Below are 21,639 nucleotides of genomic sequence, written 5' to 3' on the forward strand. Positions count from 1 at the left end.
AGGTAGGCGCTTATTTAAAAGGGCGAATTTTAGCATAAAAGGTGGAAGAATGTTTTTATCTATGCTTTCTTGTTTTCTATCTGCAAGACAATGCTTTCTTCGAACTACATGTATTGTATTGCATTCATAATGTCAATCGAGTGCTATCTATATCAATCGAGTGCTATCTATATCAATCGAGTGCTATCTATATCAATCAAGTGCTATCTCTTTTTAGGTGGGGCTCAGGCCCGGCGGCTGTGTCTTTACGAGCTGCGAGCAGAGCCCCCTCTGCCCGTGGGCGTGGCAGAGTTGTGAGAAGAGGCACGAGAGGGGGCGCTGGCGGCAGTGCCTGGGTACTAGGATCACGCGCTGTTGTACCTGCTTCTGCTGTACCTGAGGAGCTTGTCTCCCAGGTAACAATCGGTGTATGATTTAGTGTTAATAAATCTCGTTTAGACCTCCTCCTCTTGTTAAATGAGTACTACTCCTTTACAATTAGCCTCCTATCCTTGCTTTACCAATTTAATAACAGCACTAAAATATTTTTAGTCAAGATAATTAATCAAAATACCCTGCAATAGTTGTGTTTGTTAATCAAAGTATAAATATGGGCTCACCAAAAACTGGCAGTTATAGCCTATGGCCTATACAGCTATGTATATTTGACGAAAAAAACTGGCAGGCTACCCTATACATCTATGTACAGTATATTTAACAAAAACTGGCAGTCTACCCTATACATCTATGTACAGTATATTTAACAAAAACTGGTAGTCGACTTGATAATGATCGATCTCTTCCAATAACCTTTACCATATGTAGTTATACCTAGACTTTCACAAAAAGCCTGAGAAATTTCATAAGATATATTGTTTTTCTACAGGCCCAAGTTGTTCTACAGGGTAAATCAAGGGCGGCAATCATTAGAGAACTGCAGAGAACGGTGGGTTCCATGTTTATATTTCATGTGGAGATAATCATAAGTAATCAAAATTGAAACCTTTACCATTTTCCCGTGTGCTTCACTGTATATGACTGTATATACTGTATAAAACGTAAGGTGTTAAACTTCACATCTCCTATTTTTCCAGAATCTTGATGTTAATCTGGCAGTAAATAACTTGCTGAGTCGAGATGAGGAAGATGGTGATGACCAAGAAGAAAGCTCCCAGTACCTTCCTGGAGGTGAGGCTAACAGTGATGGTGAGAGTTGCAGTATTATGGATTATTTACTGTGACCATTTGGTTTCCATTGCTTTCTAGACTAAATGCTAACAGTAATAATGAAAATCATTATTATTTGTATACATTGTGACCATTTGGTTGCCATTCCTTTCTAGACTAAATGCTAACAGTAATGATGAAAGTCATTATTATTTGTTTACATTGTGACCATTTGGTTGCCATTCCTTTCTAGACTAAATGCTAACAGTAATAATGAAAGTCATTATTATTTTTTTACATTGTGACCATTTGGTTGCCATTCCTTTCTAGACTAAATGCTAACAGTAATAATGAAAGTCATTATTATTTTTTTTTACATTGTGACCATTTGGTTGCCATTCCTTTCTAGACTAAATGCTAACAGTAATAATGAAAATCATTATTATTTTTTTACATTGTGACCATTTGGTTGCCATTCCTTTCTAGACTAAATGCTAACAGTAATAATGAAAGTCATTATTATTTTTTTACATTGTGACCATTTGGTTGCCATTCCTTTCTAGACTAAATGCTAACAGTAATAATGAAAATCATTATTATTTTTTTACATTGTGACCATTTGGTTGCCTTTCCTTTCTAGACTAAATGCTAACAGTAATAATGAAAATCATTATTATTTTTTTTACATTGTGACCATTTGGTTGCCATTCCTTTCTAGACTAAATGCTAACAGTAATAATGAAAATCATTATTATTTTTTTACATTGTGACCATTTGGTTGCCATTCCTTTCTAGACTAAATGCTAACAGTAATAATGAAAATCATTATTATTTTTTTACATTGTGACCATTTGGTTGCCATTCCTTTCTAGACTAAATGCTAACAGTAATAATGAAAATCATTATTATTTTTTTACATTGTGACCATTTGGTTGCCATTCCTTTCTAGACTAAATGCTAACAGTAATAATGAAAATCATTATTATTTGTTTACATTGTGACCATTTGGTTGCCTTTCCTTTCTAGACTAAATGCTAACAGTAATGATGAAAGTCATTATTATTTTTTTTACATTGTGACCATTTGGTTGCCATTCCTTTCTAGACTAAATGCTAACAGTAATAATGAAAATCATTATTATTTGTTTACATTGTGACCATTTGGTTGCCTTTCCTTTCTAGACTAAATGCTAACAGTAATAATGAAAATCATTATTATTTTTTTACATTGTGACCATTTGGTTGCCATTCCTTTCTAGACTAAATGCTAACAGTAATAATGAAAATCATTATTATTTGTTTACATTGTGACCATTTGGTTGCCATTGCTTTCTAGACTAAATGCTAACAGTAAGAATGAAAGTCATTATTATTTTTTTTACATTGTGACCATTTGGTTGCCATTCCTTTCTAGACTAAATGCTAACAGTAATAATGAAAGTCATTATTATTTACACTGTGACCATTTGGTTGCCATTCCTTTCTGGACTGAAGGCTAACAGTAATGATAAGAGTAATTCATTTACACTGTGACTATTTTGTTTTCCTAAATTTAACACTGCTACCTTGATACTGTTTGCTTATAAGTTGTAAAGTCATGTTATACTTGCTGTTTAGAATCTGGTCGCTCTCTTGGATGCTATAGTCATGTTAACTCGCTGTTCAGATGACCTGATGTGCCTCTTTGTAGCATATAAGTCCTATAGTCATGTTATACTTGCTGTTCAGATGACCTGATGTCCCTCTTTGTAGCATACAAGTCCTATAGTCATGTTTTATTTGCTGTTCAGATGACCTGATGTGCCTCTTTGTAGCATATAAGTCCTATAGTCATGTTATACTTGCTGTTCAGATGACCTGATGTGCCTCTTTGTAGCATACAAGTCCTATAGTCATGTTTTACTTGCTGTTTAGATGATGTGATGTCCCTCTTCGTAGCATATAAGTCCTATAGTCATGTTATACTTGCTGTTCAGATGATCTGATGTCCCTCTTTGTAGCATATAAGTCCTATAGTCATGTTATACTTGCTGTTCAGATGACCTGATGTCCCTCTTTGTAGCATACAAGTCCTATAGTCATGTTTTACTTGCTGTTTAGATGATGTGATGTCCCTCTTCGTAGCATATAAGTCCTATAGTCATGTTATACTTGCTGTTCAGATGACCTGATGTCCCTCTTTGTAGCATATAAGTCCTATAGTCATGTTATACTTGCTGTTCAGATGACCTGATGTCCCTCTTTGTAGCATATAAGTCCTATAGTCATGTTTTACTTGCTGTTTAGATGACCTGATGTCCCTCTTTGTAGCATATAAGTCCTATAGTCATGTTATACTTGCTGTTCAGATGACCTGATGTCCCTCTTTGTAGCATATAAGTCCTATAGTCATGTTATACTTGCTGTTCAGATGACCTGATGTCCCTCTTTGTAGCATATAAGTCCTATAGTCATGTTTTACTTGCTGTTCAGATGACCTGATGTGCCTCTTTGTAGCATATAAGTCCTATAGTCATGTTTTATTTGCTGTTCAGATGACCTGATGTGCCTCTTTGTAGCATATAAGTCCTATAGTCATGTTATACTTGCTGTTCAGATGACCTGATGTCCCTCTTTGTAGCATATAAGTCCTATAGTCATGTTATACTTGCTGTTCAGATGACCTGATGTCCCTCTTTGTAGCATATAAGTCCTATAGTCATGTTTTACTTGCTGTTCAGATGACCTGATGTGCCTCTTTGTAGCATATAAGTCCTATAGTCATGTTTTATTTGCTGTTCAGATGACCTGATGTGCCTCTTTGTAGCATATAAGTCCTATAGTCATGTTATACTTGCTGTTCAGATGACCTGATGTCCCTCTTTGTAGCATATAAGTCCTATAGTCATGTTATACTTGCTGTTCAGATGACCTGATGTCCCTCTTTGTAGCATATAAGTCCTATAGTCATGTTTTACTTGCTGTTCAGATGACCTGATGTGCCTCTTTGTAGCATATAAGTCCTATAGTCATGTTTTATTTGCTGTTCAGATGACCTGATGTGCCTCTTTGTAGCATATAAGTCCTATAGTCATGTTATACTTGCTGTTCAGATGACCTGATGTCCCTCTTGGATGCTGGTGTGCATGTGGAGGACCCATCTCTAATAGTTGATCCGGATGCGATCTTCCCAGAAGACATGCTCTATAGTCATCAGTACAGCACCCTACATCGCCGCAGCTCAGGAGCAGGGCGTGGCAGGCCTGTGGTCGATAGGGACTCCCCTGGTGTTGGTGAGAACGTTGACTGATGATAGAAACTCGATCGTGATAATAATAATAATAAAGTAAAAAATAAATGTTTTTGATCAGCCTTTTCGATCCTGTGGCATTTGAAATACTCATATTATAGAAATAGGATACCATATTTACCTGTGTGTAAGACGTATCCAGAATGTTCACAATGCTTTGTTTTAATTAAACAGTTGGATTTACCTAGTCAATGCCAGTTCTAAGTTGGTTGTTCACTGCCTGCCGAGCTCAATATAGTAAAAAAAGTCAATATTCAAATGTTTAAAACTTGCATTGTGCGCTATATCAATTCCAGAAAGAAATGCAGCAAGAAGCAAATTTGCTGTTAGTCAGTGAATGATTCAATAGAATTAAAACCAAAGTGTTTCCGTTAAGAACAAGGTGTGGCTGTCCTTTGGCATCGTCATACCTTTGAAAATCACAATTGGCTTTAACTTTGTTCCATCCAAATTATAAAAAGTGGCATTCTGCGTGTGACACTCTCTAATTTTGAAGGTCATTTTGGAGAGGAAAAAAGTGTGGCTTATACGCTGGTCAATACTGTACTAAAAAAGCAAGCCTAATTTAGACCGAGCTCGGGGACCATGTGCATAACACTACCCTTTTACATTGACCATAGAGTATGTGCTAGAGAACTTAGAGTTGTTTCTTTTTGTATAAACAAAAACAATACGTTAGTATATTTGTTGTAATGTGTTGCATTTTAAATTGCAAGTATTATGTACAGGACTTGTTAAAAAAAGGTTTATTGTTGACCGTTTATTTTAACAGTATATTGTATGTTATCAGACAAAAACATTTGATACATACAGTATTTCTAATTTTCATAATTTTAATGGTAGCACTGTCACTATTTTATTTCCAGGATCTGATCGCGAGCGAGATAGGTCAACTAGAGACAGAGAGCCGTTAAGTCGTGAGCAGTTTGACCGGTGGTGGGGTAGTGTACATCTGTGTGGTGACCCAGCTGGGAGGTCGTCAGCCAACAAGATCCCAGCACAAGACAAACCCGTTAACACCGCTAAAGCATCTGCAAGTGATCCTGTCACAGTGGCTGGTCAGCTTCAGTGGTGGCCCAGTATTGTAAGATTTTTCATGACTTTTTGCTGTATTCTTTATTGGCTATAAATACCATAATAAGTTAGCTTTATAGCAGAATTAGGGGAATCCTCAATCTTTGTCTCATTTGGAAATAGCTGGTAGGCAATCAACCATCTAAACAAATCAATGTCTTTCATGTTTTCACTGTCGTGTCATAAACCATTTGGCTTATACTGTATGTGTTCAATTTCAAATGCACTTCTCGTCATTCCCAGAAGAGAAGTGGATTTGAATTCTGGGTGGTCACAGAACAGTTCAGCAATAACCAAGTAATACTGTTTAAGAGTTAAATGGAGCTGAGTAGTTTTTCATGTTATGTTAGTTGACTAGTCATACTAAAGAATTTTAGTTATTTGACCAATGTAAGGTCATTTTACAAAAAAAAAGCAAGTTAAAAACAAGTTCAAAGCATATATGTAGGATGAGGTTTGGAATTCTTGCAAGGCAAAGCAAACACCATTGTTTTTCATGCTCTCAAACAAAAAGAATCACTGTTCTCCTGGGTGACTGGCCCTTTATCTTGCTGTGGAGGTTTTTTTTTTTTTCATCTTATTTTGTAGACTTCTTTGCAAATCTTATTTTTAGGTTTTCATTTAAACAAATTTGGTAATGCTGCATAATTTGTGTGGTTGCATTTGAAAAGCTGTATCCTTAGAGTTTGTGGTTTATGAATCAAATTGGGATGTAATTGCATTGCATAAGGCAATAGGGGTTTGCGTAGGGTGCTCAGGCACCCCTCTTGGTTGCCAAAAAGTGGTTCATTTCTTACTGAAGGATCATCAGAAAGACTTCTATGACTGCGCCCCCCTCAGCAAATCCTTGATCCATGCCTGTAATATAATGCCACCAAGACCTTAATACTAATCCTGGAACCAATTAATCTTTTAGGACGGAGAATGCCCAAGATTTCAGTACATTGCTGCTATGCACTCAGAGCTTATCGCTGTCGGCGTAGATGGTAGACTCTACCAGTGGCGCTGGCAGGACCCCGCCCCATCTCCAGGCATTGGTGCGGCAGGGACTGTTACCTTTCATCCGCGTGCAAGAGATCTAGCTCTAGCAGAAGAGAAAGTCATTGCTATCGCTGCTTCCTCCATCAGGGCCTCTGTGTTAACAGAATCTGGGAAGGTGAGAAAAAGAGCTGTGTTTAATCTTTTTAATCTTCTTTAAGAGATTAAACAGATAATATGCCATTTTCATAATATTTTATTCTGTACACCAAACCTGAGCAGAATCTTCCCCTTGTGGCACTAAAAAGCAGTATTCAACTTTGTGCACTGGTTGGTTTAGACAGCATGATTTACTTAGCGTAATGCGACTTGTCCGCAAAACCCCCACAACTCTAGTCGTAGAGCTTAAATCCGCCTACTTCTCTGCTACGACATTTGGCACAGAAAGTGGTAGTGTGCAATTCATGGCTAAGACAAGCCTTTAGGTACTGTCTACACCAGCCTTAAGGACATCTTCTACTTTGAAACATGGCTTATAATGCAATAAAAGAATGCTTTTCTTATTTTGTGTGTGAGATATCTATTCACATGTTACTCAGATCCCCTTGCCATACATACGTCTAGACGTAACAAAAACAATGCAATACCATAAATGCTATAAGATTTACACAAAGGCTTATGCCCTTTTTCTTGTTTGCAGGTTGCTAGTTGGATTGATGACTCTCTAGCACATGTTGCAAGCAAGCTTGAGCACTCTGCCCAGAGTTTTCCTGAGCTTGCCAACGATAAAATAATGTCCATTTATGCTTGTGATCTCTATACCTGTGCTCAGACTACATCAGGGGCTCTCTACTGGTGGTAAGTATCCACCCATGCTTGTACTCTATGTTCAGACCACTACTTGTAGTAAGTATCCACCCATGCTTGTACTCTATGTTCAGACCACTACTAGTAGTAAGTATCCACCCATGCTTGTACTCTATGTTCAGACCACTACTTGTAGTAAGTATCCACCCATGCTTGTACTCTATGTTCAGACCACTACTTGTAGTAAGTATCCACCCATGCTTGTACTCTATGTTCAGACCACTACTGGTGGTAAGTATCCACCCATGCTTGTACTCTATGTTCAGACCACTACTAGTAGTAAGTATCCACCCATGCTTGTACTCTATGTTCAGACCACTACTGGTGGTAAGTATCCACCCATGCTTGTACTCTATGTTCAGACCACTACTAGTAGTAAGTATCCACCCATGCTTGTACTCTATGTTCAGACCACTACTGGTGGTAAGTATCCACCCATGCTTGTACTCTATGTTCAGACCACTACTAGTAGTAAGTATCCACCCATGCTTGTACTCTATGTTCAGACCACTACTAGTGGTAAGTATCCACCTAAGCTTGTACTCTATGTTCAGACCACTACTGGTGGTAAGTATCCACCCATTCTTGTACTCTATGTTCAGACCACTACTGGTGGTAAGTATCCACCCATGCTTGTACTCTATGTTCAGACCACTACTAGTGGTAAGTATCCACCTAAGCTTGTACTCTATGTTCAGACCACTACTGGTGGTAAGTATCCACCCATGCTTGTACTCTATGTTCAGACCACTACTGGTGGTAAGTATCCACCCATGCTTGTACTCTATGTTCAGACCACTACTGGTGGTAAGTATCCACCTAAGCTTGTACTCTATGTTCAGACCATTACTGGTGGTAAGTATCCACCCATGCTTGTACTCTATGTTCAGACCACTACTAGTAGTAAGTATCCACCCATTCTTGTACTCTATGTTCAGACCACTACTGGTGGTAAGTATCCACCTAAGCTTGTACTCTATGTTCAGACCACTACTAGTAGTAAGTATCCACCCATGCTTGTACTCTATGTTCAGACCACTACTGGTGGTAAGTATCCACCTAAGCTTGTACTCTATGTTCAGACCACTACTAGTAGTAAGTATCCACCCATGCTTGTACTCTATGTTCAGACCACTACTGGTGGTAAGTATCCACCTAAGCTTGTACTCTATGTTCAGACCACTACTAGTGGTAAGTATCCACCTAAGCTTGTACTCTATGTTCAGACCACTACTAGTAGTAAGTATCCACCCATGCTTGTACTCTATGTTCAGACCACTACTAGTAGTAAGTATCCACCCATGCTTGTACTCTATGTTCAGACCACTACTGGTGGTAAGTATCCACCTAAGCTTGTACTCTATGTTCAGACCACTACTGGTGGTAAGTATCCACCCATGCTTGTACTCTATGTTCAGACCACTACTAGTAGTAAGTATCCACCCATGCTTGTACTCTATGTTCAGACCACTACTAGTAGTAAGTATCCACCCATGCTTGTACTCTATGTTCAGACCACTACTGGTGGTAAGTATCCACCTAAGCTTGTACTCTATGTTCAGACCACTACTGGTGGTAAGTATCCACCTAAGCTTGTACTCTATGTTCAGACCACTACTAGTAGTAAGTATCCACCCATGCTTGTACTCTATGTTCAGACCACTACTGGTGGTAAGTATCCACCCATGCTTGTACTCTATGTTCAGACCACTACTAGTAGTAAGTATCCACCCATGCTTGTACTCTATGTTCAGACCACTACTGGTGGTAAGTATCCACCCATGCTTGTACTCTATGTTCAGACCACTACTAGTAGTAAGTATCCACCCATGCTTGTACTCTATGTTCAGACCACTACTGGTGGTAAGTATCCACCCATGCTTGTACTCTATGTTCAGACCACTACTAGTAGTAAGTATCCACCCATGCTTGTACTCTATGTTCAGACCACTACTAGTAGTAAGTATCCACCCATGCTTGTACTCTATGTTCAGACCACTACTAGTAGTAAGTATCCACCCATGCTTGTACTCTATGTTCAGACCACTACTAGTAGTAAGTATCCACCCATGCTTGTACTCTATGTTCAGACCACTACTGGTGGTAAGTATCCACCTAAGCTTGTACTCTATGTTCAGACCACTACTAGTAGTAAGTATCCACCCATGCTTGTACTCTATGTTCAGACCACTACTGGTGGTAAGTATCCACCCATGCTTGTACTCTATGTTCAGACCACTACTAGTAGTAAGTATCCACCCATGCTTGTACTCTATGTTCAGACCACTACTGGTGGTAAGTATCCACCCATGCTTGTACTCTATGTTCAGACTACTACTAGTAGTAAGTATCCACCCATGCTTGTACTCTATGTTCAGACCACTACTGGTGGTAAGTATCCACCCATGCTTGTACTCTATGTTCAGACCACTACTAGTAGTAAGTATCCACCCATGCTTGTACTCTATGTTCAGACCACTACTGGTGGTAAGTATCCACCTAAGCTTGTACTCTATGTTCAGACCACTACTAGTAGTAAGTATCCACCCATGCTTGTACTCTATGTTCAGACCACTACTGGTGGTAAGTATCCACCCATGCTTGTACTCTATGTTCAGACCACTACTAGTAGTAAGTATCCACCCATGCTTGTACTCTATGTTCAGACCACTACTGGTGGTAAGTATCCACCTAAGCTTGTACTCTATGTTCAGACCACTACTAGTGGTAAGTATCCACCTAAGCTTGTACTCTTTGTACAGGCCACATCAGAAGCCCTCTATGAGGTGTTTTTCCCTTCATTTAAAAAATGTCATGTTTTTCAGGGGTGTCCTGCCATTTGAGCAGAGAAAAAAGCTGTTAGAAAAAGCTAGAGCACGAGCTCGTCGTAACAGGACCACCTTTACAAGCTGCATAGTTCCTGGAGTCCAAGTGAGTGTCCCATTGTCCCCCTTTGTTAGGTGATAAATGTCACGGTAAAAAGATTAGCTGGTTTTTGTCAAGGATATTGTAAATGATCTAATAAACGCCCCCTATCTAAAGAACCCCCCAGCCCCGGGCGTTTATTAGGTCATTTACGGTATGGCAAACAGGGATCTGTCCTTCCTCTCTTTCCAAGCCAATAAAAGGAATGACTGATACTCACCTAAAAGAGCCCTCTAAAAAGGATCCCTGTTAAAATTGTCTCCTAGATGCTGTTATTAATTTAGGGTAGTGTCACTCAAGTGATTGTGTTAAAAAGTAGGACCTTTTGACAGCTCACACCAGCTAGACTAATATAAACTAGCTGTTAACTTTCTACATGGTCTTAATACCTCTGTGTATCTTAGGTGTCCATGAGGAGTTGCCCCCTGTACCACCCTGGTTCAGTTGGGTTCAACATCTCCACGGGAGTACCCAGGGTTGGGACCTTGCTGGAAGCAGCCTGGAATTTGGATGAGAAGTGCCGATTCAAGGTGCAAACTTCAGGCACCCAAGAGATCATGCCCCCTGTTGAAGAGCAGCTGCCGCCGGATCACGACATGCCTGCCATGCTAGGCCTCAGTAAGTCTCTCCTTGTTTTGAATGGTCAAGTCAAATTTGTTATGTTTCATTTTTTAGCTTTAAATTCAGTCACTGATCAGCGGGTAGTCTCGGACTAACCATGGCAAATCAGTTTAGGAAAATAAAAACTAAGTAAAATTACAATGATTAGATATGAACATAAAAGCTCAAACACTGCAGAAAAGCATTGTAAACATTGTGGTAGGAGATACAGTAGTCATTTCAATAAGAAAATCATATAGAAGGATGAGTGTTTTTAATCTATTTAATGGTCATCTTTCTTCCAAAACTAAGATGATTTGAGATCAGGGCTTATTACTTATTGTCTCATGTACATCATTGGATTATGCGCCTTGATGGACTCCCATTCACCTTGAGTATCAGCTATTAAAGGCCTCCACTGCATTACATCACAAGTTCTTGGTGAGAGTATTTCAACCAGATTTCACAAAAAAAATAATTAAGTGATAGACCCTGTGGTCAGATTCCCATTCACCTTGAGTATCAGCTATTAAAGGCCCCCACTGCATTACATCACAAGTTCTTGGTGAGAGTATTTCGATCAGATTTCACAAAAAAGTGATTTAGTGATAGATCCTGTGGTCAGATAATTAATTTAATGGTCATTATTATATGACAGCAGGACCTTTATCTCCATTTTAAAGCTTTGTTAACTGTAAATCACTGCCTTTATGAGTTGGCAATCATTATCTACAATTTCATTTAGAATGAAAAGCCGTAAGCCTTAGAGACTTTAAGTGTCTTGTTGTTTGCAGAGCGTAAGAAGGATGTGATGTCTGAGTCTGCCATCGACAGATCAGTTGAGGAGTGGGAACTCAAGAATGTCATCTTTGTTGAAGACAAACAAAATATCCCTGTTGGGAAAGTACTTAAGGTACTTAAGACATTGAAATGAAAGAATTTTACAAGCTCTAAACCATTGAGATTTGTTTTCGAATTCATGTGCCTGAGAGAAATGCTAAATATATGTGGCATTTTTTAAACTAATATTCTCGTACAGGGTAAGTTATTTTTTGAAAATGATTGTTTTACAGGTTTATGGTTTTTGTACAATTCAATGCTCAATGAATGAATAATTAAGATACTTTTGGGAGCTACTGTAACCACTCTCCTTACAAATAAAATGCTTAATTACTAGAAAATGATTGTTTTACAGGTTTATGGTTTTTGTACAATTCAATGCTCAATGAATGAATAATTAAGATACTTTTGGGAGCTACTGTAACCACTCTCCTTACAAATAAAATGCTTAATTACTAGAACACATATATACGGTAGCATGGTCGAGTTGGAGGCATAAGATGGAGCTCCTGGCAGCCACCATAACATTAATCGCTTACCTTTTACAATGAAATTGTTAGTTTTGGGAAATAGAAGAAAACCCGGGAAACCTCCCCTGTTTGCAGCCCTTTGTGTGTCTACTGATGGTGTTGTTGTGTTTCCAGCCCTATGTGTGTCTACTGATGGTGCTGTTGTGTTTCCAGCCCTATGTGTGTCTACTGATGGTGCTGTTGTGTTTCCAGCCCTTTGTGTGTCTACTGATGGTGCTGTTGTGTTTCCAGCCCTATGTGTGTCTACTGATGGTGCTGTTGTGTTTCCAGCCCTATGTGTGTCTACCGATGGTGCTGTTGTGTGTCCAGCCCTTTGTGTGTCTACTGATGGTGCTGTTGTGTTTCCAGCCCTTTGTGTGTCTACTGATGGTGCTGTTGTGTTTCCAGCCCTATGTGTGCCTACTGATGGTGCTGTTGTGTTTCCAGCCCTTTGTGTGTCTGCTGATTGTGCTGTTGTGTTTCCAGCCCTTTGTGTGTCTACTGATGGTGCTGTTGTGTTTCCATCCCTATGTGTGTCTACTGATGGTGCTGTTGTGTTTCCAGCCCTATGTGTGTCTGCTGATGGTGCTGTTGTGTTTCCAGCCCTATGTGTGTCTACTGATGGTGCTGTTGTGTTTCCAGCCCTTAATGTGTCTACTGATGGTGCTGTTGTGTTTCCAGCCCTATGTGTGTCTACTGATGGTGCTGTTGTGTTTCCAGCCCTATGTGTGTCTACTGATGGTGCTGTTGTGTTTCCAGCCCTATGTGTGTCTACTGATGGTGCTGTTGTGTTTCCAGCCCTTTGTGTGTCTACTGATGGTGCTGTTGTGTTTCCAGCCCTTTGTGTGCCTACTGATGGTGTTGTTGTGTTTCCAGCCCTATGTGTGTCTACTGATGGTGATGTTGTGTTTCCAGCCCTTTGTGTGTCTACTGATGGTGCTGTTGTGTTTCCATCCCTATGTGTGTCTACTGATGGTGCTGTTGTGTTTGCAGCCCTATGTGTGTCTGCTGATGGTGCTGTTGTGTTTCCAGCCCTATGTGTGTCTACTGATGGTGCTGTTGTGTTTACAGCCCTATGTGTGTCTACTGATGGTGCTGTTGTGTTTCCAGCCCTATGTGTGTCTACTGATGGTGCTGTTGTGTTTCCAGCCCTTTGTGTGTCTACTGATGGTGCTGTTGTGTTTACAGCCCTTTGTGTGTCTACTGATGGTGCTGTTGTGTTTCCAGCCCTTTGTGTGTCTACTGATGGTGCTGTTGTGTTTCCAGCCCTTTGTGTGTCTACTGATGGTGATGTTGTGTTTCCAGCCCTTTGTGTGCCTACTGATGGTGCTGTTGTGTTTCCAGCCCTTTGTGTGTCTACTGATGGTGCTGTTGTGTTTCCAGGTTGATGGTGCTTACGCGGCTGTCAGGTTCCCAGTAAAGGATAGCAGTAGTAGTCAACCCACCGCACCGTCTGGGAACCCTGTGGAAGAAGCACAGCTCACAGGACAGCTTCTTCAGCTTCTACAGGAAACTAGACTGCTGCGAAAAGATGAACTACAGGTTTGCCAATACACAAATATTACATGTACAGTACTACTTCTTTTATGTAATGCTTACATACACATAGTCATACATGAAACACCTAGAAGAAAATACATAAATTCAGAACCTACAGGCTTACGAAAACCCAACCGCCTAGTGGGGAAGAATAAGTTTGGATTGTAGTATGGCCACCGAATGGTTCTTGGTGTGAACCCATTTTTATTTTAGAGACTGAGCATTTTTATTTTTTAAATACATATCGAGCTGCGAGCACTAAATGTGACGTGGGCTTATATCTTACTGTATTTCATTGTTGTTTGTTACTGTTATAGTGACTGTTATTGTTTATTGTGGATCATGGTATTAAATTGAGGATATTTTGCATATTTGAGTGACATTCAATAATGACATTCATTAGTTCCTGTTTTATATTATTATATGTAGTTGGTCAAGTCATCTGCTGCCAATAAGATTCCTGACTGCATTCAGCGCACACCTAAGGCTCTGTCAGTGCCCACAGGGTGTAAGGTCCTATCCCTGACGGTGAACTGCAAGGGGGTTCACGTCCTGCTAAAGACATCTACTGGGGTCCGTTATGCCCTATACAGCCTCGCCTCCAGTAAACCAGAGCCAGGTGGTGGCCTGCCTGCAGACTGTGCGTCTTTCCTTGGCCAGCGAGGTAGCCGAGACATCCAGATGTACTCAACAGGATGTGTAAGTAACAGTTATCACTTTGAGAAGCTCACCTCTACTGAATCTGGAATGATGAATTCCAAGGAGAGCAGATGTAGTGCGGTTGAGAAGGCACAGAAAGGGAGGAAACCTAAATATATCCCTTTAGCAAAAGCGAGAACCAAATAACTTGATTTATGGTGTGACCAGGGAACTGAGCAAGTAACCCCTCTGATGACAGATACAGGTGATGCCTTGGCAACTGTACCACCCATGCTCACCTTGTCCCGTCACCCAGTTGCCATTACCTTGCCAAGCTTTTTTCTAGATCTATTCTTAAACATGATAGACACTTAACTTTTTTTGTACTTCTTTTCCAGGACTCCCTTATCATGATGACCGACACAAATGGTGCCTTATTTCCCCTCTCAAGGAACTTTCTTGGGACTATCAAAGACCCTTCATGGATTGTAAGTATTTCTCATTCCATAAGCCTATTCATTTTGCTGTAAATGTTATAAATCAACAAAGAAAAAAGGCTATCGAATTTATTTTTGCAATGGAATTCCTTGTTAGCTATTAGAGGGCCCTGCAGGCATGTTCATGTCATTTAACTAGAGATGAACCCTAATGAGTTAAGAGAGATTACTGGTGTTGATTGGGTGGGCTTTAGTACAGTGCTTCTTGTCTGTCGGACACTGGATAGGTTCGTCTTGCTTCTCTCACTAAGGGCACAAAAGAAACAGAGGAGCACCATTTACTGTTTAGTCATGTTTGAGGAGGTAGTGCCCACCCTCTGTTGAAAAAAAAAATAGTGTTTCTTTCTTTTTTTCAAGATTTTCCCTTTCCCTTCATTAATCCTGCTAATTCGAATCATCTGAGGAATTCACAGTCATCTAATCCAACATTCTTATTGAAATCAATTATTTTTATTTTTTTCAGGATCTTCCACCAGTGCAGTGTCTTGGTGTTGGAGTTACATCTCTCCGGCCTGGGCTGGACTGCAAACTGACTGCTGTTGTTGTCATGGTTTTGGAGGTATGTTAAAGTGCTCTAAAAAATATTTTTGTTTCACTTGCCCCTGGGACATGTCAAAATTACAAATAATAACTTCATGGCTCATGATAAGAAATATTGAGTCAGGACAGAAAATAACATAAATGTAACCTTTACCTTTGTTTGTCTTTAGCCCCAGAAACTCATGTCTTATGTGCTTGCCTGCGACTATGAGGGAATTCAGAAGTTTTTGGACTCCTTGGAAGCTTCATCTGGTATGTTGCCATGTTTAATAGACAAGAAAGAAAAATATGGTTGAATGTTATTCTTAGGAATAAAAACAATATAAAGGTTCAAAAAAACTGTGAAAATCGCTCTTAAAATAAGTCTTTTTCGGGGAATTGATGTATATTAGCTAATCTAGTTTATAACAGCAAATTAGCATAATAATGTAATGTTTTCAGTAATACTAGTGTTCAAAATTGAACAGAAAAAGCCATGACAACATTCATGTCGGATGTAACTAAACAGACAACACCATTTCATTTCCATTTGTAGATATTCTTGACACCTCAAGTCTTGTAGAATCAGCCTTACTTGAGCGCTGTGATGGCAACCGCAACATTCTGCACACTTGTATCTCCATGTGTTTCCCGACGTCAGCTCATGAGCCAGGTGACCCTTCCTCAGATCCTCTTACAGGAGGTAGTGCTACCTCTGGTGCTGGCAGTAAGCTAGACTCGATCAAGGGCGTGGTGGATGCCCTTGCCTCAGCTGTGGCTGCTGCCGCTGCTGCGGTCCGGTCAAGCAGCAGCGTGTCTGGCGAGTGCTACCTTGCGGACTCTGTCCATGGTACATGCTTTGCTGCCTGCTTCACCGATCTCTTTCTCAGCTGGAGTTACCCGAAAAATGTTGGAGCATGAAAATCTAAAGATACAGTTTTTATTTTTTCAGTTTTTGCCGATAAAAATATAAATCTTCATATTATAAGCCTTGATTTGTCTCTCGTCTGACAAGATTTTAAGTCTTTTAGGGATTGGTGAATGGAGTTCTGCTGCTGCTGCAATGTTATTGTTACCTGAACACCTGCTAATTAACCCTTATTTATGCTAATTTAACCGTATTTATGCTAATTAACCCTTATTTATGTTAATTAACCCCCTATTTATGCTCACAAAATAGATTACCGAAAATAAGACGTGTTGTTTGATTCCAGTATAGCACTATTTTAATCTTCTCTTAGACACCCCATCGTCATCTGCGGCTGGCGCCTCTCAAAGCACCCCACCTGTAAGTAGGGCTGGAGTCAGAGAAGTGATGCAGCGAGCCTTTTCCTTGGGACTGTCTTCTTCAGGAAGGCTTGAGGGCGATGATGATGCACCTATCCCTACCCTACACTGGCCACCTGACCCGCCAGGCGACTGTAGAGCGACCATCCAGCGCATATCTCAACAAGTGGAAGGTAACATCAGCGTAGCGGGCCCGTTGTGTTTTAGTGGTAAAGGAAAACAAGAACTACCGTGCATATCCAAATTTACCTTTTAGAAGGTTGCTTTTTGTTAAGTTATGTACCAATCAAATAATCTAAACAATTGGATATTTCTGAAGAAATGTCAATCTTTTTTAAGAAAATGACTCTTGGAAAAATAGCTTGTGTTTTGTATCGGTATTTACGGCACTGATGCAAGTATCGATCTTCACCCATCTCTTATTATTTAAAACTGCTTGATTGCCCCTTGCTAACATTTTGTTATTGCAGGGTCAGATTTATAAAACTCAAAATGTTAAAACAGTATTTTTTTTAACTGTATTCTTGTTGTTTAATCGCAGACTCGAACAGTGAAGAGCTCCCACCTCTTGCCTCCTCCACGCCTGCTGGGCCGTCATCTGCAAGCACAGAGGAGCCTCTTACCAAACAGGCAAAGGCTCTGAAATGCTTGCGTCTACTGTGTGACAGTAAAGCACTTGCTCCATTCCTGCTCCAGCTCCTGTCTGCAAAGTAAGTGATCTAGATCGTTATTTTCATAGCTTTCATGCTCCCTGCTGTGAAGGTCAAGAACATTTCATCAGCTTTTTACTGATTAATATATAGCGTATATACATATATATATATATGTATATACGTTATAAATAGCGTTATATATAGCGTATACGTTTTTTATGCTCGTGAGAAAATCAGGACAGAGATCATAGAAACATGTCATCAATTCAACTTAAATTTCTTTTGCTCCGACGAAAGTCTAATGCTTGAAATGTCATCGCAACCACTCTGCTTCACAGAGGCGTTTAACATACCTTTTTATCCTTGTGTTGATTCATACCTCATCAATTCAACATCTAGCTCTGCAGAAGTTCAAAAGATAGACTATTTATATACTGAATCAATTTTTGAAAACATCCAGTGTTTAGAAATGTTTTTTTATTTTTTCATCTGTTTCTACAGGGACGCAAATGGAGGGACTCCATTTATGGCAGCAGTTAAGGGACGTGCTTACCAGGCCGCACTCTGCCTGTTTACCACAGCCCAACGGCTTGCCACGGGAGCTGATGGAGTGGTGGACAAGGAGATTCTGATGACGATGGTGTTCCCTTCTGACGGACATCCTGACTCCTCTCCCCTGCAGGTCCTCTGCTGCAATGACACGTGCTCCTTCACATGGACTGGGACCGAGCACATAAACCAGGACATCTTTGAGTGCCGCACGTGTGGCCTGACGGGCTCCCTGTGCTGCTGCACGGAATGTGCGCGAGTTTGCCATCGTGGTCATGACTGCAAGTGAGTGTAACAAGCTGGGTTTTTTGTCTTAATTTCCATGTTATTTGCTATAGGGCTACTTGGACTGTTGAAGAACAGGGGTTTTATTAGGCCCAGGCGGCCGGCGGAACATATCCAGCTATTTTTCACCGAGAAAATCGACTATTTAATACTTTGTCTAATTGACTTTTAGTCTCAGATGTTTGGTGTCCCTAGTTCATGCAATGGCGACCTTTGTCAGTAACTTTGAATCATGCTGATATGATGTTGTCTTTAGGCTGAAGCGTACATCACCCACAGCTTACTGTGATTGTTGGGAAAAATGCAAATGCCGAGCCCTCATCCCAGGCTCCCAAGTGGCGCGGTCACAACTCCTTAGCAGGTTGATCAGCGACACAGACCTTGTGACCAGGCCTAATGCAAGGTGAGTACTGATTGGGTGTGGCAGGGCCTATTGTCCTGATTGTCTTGTAAAGTAAACCAAAAAAGATGCAATACTTCTGATTACACCAACTTCACTTGCCATCCGTAAACCAGCAAAGTAATGCTTTCCTAAAACTCCATCCTAGTGGCCACCTAACGGTGGGATATACCTTAAGAAACTGCTGTCGGTCTTTCAATAAACTGGTAGTTCATGTCTAAGGCTATGCTGAGCACAAAATCCTGACATCTTGTCATATGTAGATTGTGAGATCGACAGCATTAGCATCTCATGATAAAGCTCAAAGCGTCAAATTATCATTGGCAGAAAAATTTGAAGACAATGTGAACTGTTAACTGTTGTATTTTTCTTCCCTTCCTGCCTCGATTGACTTTATCATGAAAATAATGTGTATTTAATAATAATCTGTATGTCCGTTTCTTTCCTCTTTATGTGTGTGTGTGTGTGTGTGTGGGGGGGGGGGGGGGGGGGGGTGTTTGGTGATAACCTAGTCACAAAATGCTGTTCACAGGGTGACTTGTGACTACCAGTTCAACAGTTCTTTAAAAGTTCATTTCTTATTCAAATATGTAGTCATATGAAAATGTTGTTACCAGGTTGATTATCGTATTGTTACAAGTCTTGTTACCAGGTTGATTATCGTATTGTTACAAGTCTTGTTACCAGGTTGATTATCGCATTGTTACAAGTCTTTTTACCAGGTTGATTATCGTATTGTTACAAGTCCTTTTACCAGGTTGATTATCCTTTTGTTACAAGTCTTGTTACCAGGTTGATTATCGTATTGTTATTAACAGGGGCGAGCACCTTCTGCTGTTCTTGGTCCAGACTGTATCTCGACAAGCCGTAGAACAGAGGCAACATCACCCCCACCGAGCCAATGACACACGCCCCAAGACCAAGAGCAAGACTATTGGTACATGCGCTACCACTAACCCCCTGCCCGACCATGATCTCGACCCACCGCGATTCGCTCGTACAGCATTGGAGCTGATCATGCAGGACTGGCGCGCGGTCAAGGCTATGATCATGGATGGCTGCTGCGATGTTACTAGGTACACGTATTTACATGTGTTCCACACCCTGGGGGGAGGGGGTGGGGGGCTATCAATTAACAACTAACAGCCTAAAAATCACTTCCGATAAACATTGAAAAAGGTAATGACTACTGAGAAACTAAAGTTGTTACCAACATTTTATGGTTCCCCGTATTTTAAAACTTTTTCGAAAAGGTTTCTCTCAAGAAGCCATTTGTCGTAACCCGCGTTGGTTCATGAGTAGCGTATAAATGGCCGAATCCTTATATCTGAAAGTTATGTAAATGCCCATAACAATGTAAACAAAATTTCTACAGCTTTTGAAACCTTGATTTGTATATTATCACGTTTATTTGCTTATTAACTTTATACACATAAAGCATTGCGTGTTATGATACACAGATTCTCGGTGTACAACCTTATTTGAAATAGGTGACACTTTACTTCCATCAACAACTCCCGACGGATTACTGAAATATTAACTGACTACTTAAGTGTGGCCCCTTATTTGAAATATATACATATGATGTGTGTCAGTGTATTGGACTAATTTTTAAGTTCATACTTGGAGTGAATTGCGTTTTGTGCATTGGTAAATACGGATATGTAGTAGGGTCAGCCTTTTAGCTCCGCATTAGAGCTAAACAGAAAATAGAACCTAGGCCAAAGAAATACATACAGCGAAATACTTTTCCTTCTATCAAACGTTTCTTGCAAAGGAAAGAATAGCTTTTGTCTGCTTCTTAAGAGCTTGTTAAAACCCCTTCTTATGCTACGCTGTTGTTTCAGACATGCGGCAGACGGGCGTATTATAACTGTGCTAATGTTACGCTGTTGTTTGAGACATGCGGCAGACGGGCGTATTATAACCGCTGCTAATGTTACGCTGTTGTTTGAGATATGCGGCAGACGGGCGTATTATAACCCCTGCTAATGTCACGCTGTTGTTTCAGACATGCGGCAGACGGACGTATTATAACCGCTGCTAATGTTACGCTGTTGTTTGAGACATGCGGCAGACGGACGTATTATAACCATTGCTAATGTTACGCTGTTGTTTCAGACATGCGGCAGACGAGCGTATTATAACCGCTGCTAATGTTACGCTGTTGTTTCAGACATGCGGCAGACGGGCGTATTATAACTGTGCTAATGTTACGCTGTTGTTTCAGACATGCGGCAGACGGGCGTATTATAACTGTGCTAATGTTACGCTGTTGTTTCAGACATGCGGCAGAGGGTCACCCAGACGCCTCCTCTGCATACATGCTCACTGGGGAGGAGCAAGAAGAACATTTGTCCGAGCAAGATAGAGCTGTCCGGCTGGATGCCTTCACTCACTTCCTGATCGCCAAGTGCACCTCTGAGGTAATCTAAGGACATATTTCGCTTACCAAATTCACCCCCAAGGGATTGTAGCTATGCGATATAATTGGATTATTCCTACTGGCCATATAGAATGACAAAATGGTGGCCACTTTAAGTGCTGTGTAATCAGTGGCACTATTCTACTATAGAAGGTTATATTGTGTGGTCATTGGTTGTTGTTGGACTATTGGTTTTCACGCCATTTGTATACCATAAGCTATATATTTTGATTTTAAGGTAGCCGTTTGTATCGTGAGACAGATAACAGAAAAAAAGAGAGATGACAGACAATAAAACGGATGAATTTCTATTAATTGAAAGTTTCTTTTAATTCAGATGCTGGACTATCTGCTCGCCACACTGGTCTCTGCTGTCAAGTCTTCGACAGACCCAAACAATTCTGAAGAAGCTCGGATTGCTAAACGATTTATACGATCGGTAGCCCGAGTCTTTGTAGTCAGAGCCTCCGAGATGCCTCCGTCTACTGTAAAGAGAAGACCGTAAGTGAATTATTAAAGTCTGGGTGAAAAGAGTGCAGATTTCAGTTTTACCATACCAGCAGACAATCTAACCTCATTGACAGTGACAAAAACTATCGTGTATTGAATTCAGGGAAGT

General features: G+C 40.4%; 1 protein-coding gene across 2 annotated transcripts in view; it reads left to right on the forward strand.

The window, feature by feature from the left end:
• The window catches only part of LOC116613544 (E3 ubiquitin-protein ligase UBR5-like), a 58,332-nt gene that overhangs the window by 21,120 nt on the left and 15,573 nt on the right, over positions 1 to 21,639 (forward strand). Inside the window, exons 7-29 of one of the 2 annotated variants that reach the window (XM_032374104.2) lie at positions 218 to 395; positions 866 to 925; positions 1,074 to 1,167; positions 4,238 to 4,417; positions 5,301 to 5,518; positions 6,425 to 6,664; positions 7,187 to 7,344; positions 10,179 to 10,284; positions 10,683 to 10,896; positions 11,673 to 11,791; positions 13,611 to 13,769; positions 14,196 to 14,465; positions 14,804 to 14,893; positions 15,366 to 15,461; positions 15,613 to 15,694; positions 15,978 to 16,271; positions 16,663 to 16,881; positions 17,250 to 17,418; positions 17,863 to 18,195; positions 18,452 to 18,598; positions 19,414 to 19,671; positions 20,880 to 21,021; positions 21,358 to 21,521. In XM_032374104.2, the coding sequence (XP_032229995.2) occupies positions 218 to 395; positions 866 to 925; positions 1,074 to 1,167; positions 4,238 to 4,417; positions 5,301 to 5,518; positions 6,425 to 6,664; positions 7,187 to 7,344; positions 10,179 to 10,284; positions 10,683 to 10,896; positions 11,673 to 11,791; positions 13,611 to 13,769; positions 14,196 to 14,465; positions 14,804 to 14,893; positions 15,366 to 15,461; positions 15,613 to 15,694; positions 15,978 to 16,271; positions 16,663 to 16,881; positions 17,250 to 17,418; positions 17,863 to 18,195; positions 18,452 to 18,598; positions 19,414 to 19,671; positions 20,880 to 21,021; positions 21,358 to 21,521 (3,990 nt within the window). The remainder of the gene's footprint in view (positions 1 to 217; positions 396 to 865; positions 926 to 1,073; positions 1,168 to 4,237; positions 4,418 to 5,300; positions 5,519 to 6,424; positions 6,665 to 7,186; positions 7,345 to 10,178; positions 10,285 to 10,682; positions 10,897 to 11,672; positions 11,792 to 13,610; positions 13,770 to 14,195; positions 14,466 to 14,803; positions 14,894 to 15,365; positions 15,462 to 15,612; positions 15,695 to 15,977; positions 16,272 to 16,662; positions 16,882 to 17,249; positions 17,419 to 17,862; positions 18,196 to 18,451; positions 18,599 to 19,413; positions 19,672 to 20,879; positions 21,022 to 21,357; positions 21,522 to 21,639) is intronic. The other variant, XM_048734309.1, reaches the window with a different exon arrangement.

Source organism: Nematostella vectensis, chromosome 11, assembly GCF_932526225.1.
Source record: "Nematostella vectensis chromosome 11, jaNemVect1.1, whole genome shotgun sequence".
In the NCBI taxonomy this organism is placed as follows: Eukaryota; Metazoa; Cnidaria; class Anthozoa; order Actiniaria; family Edwardsiidae; genus Nematostella; species Nematostella vectensis.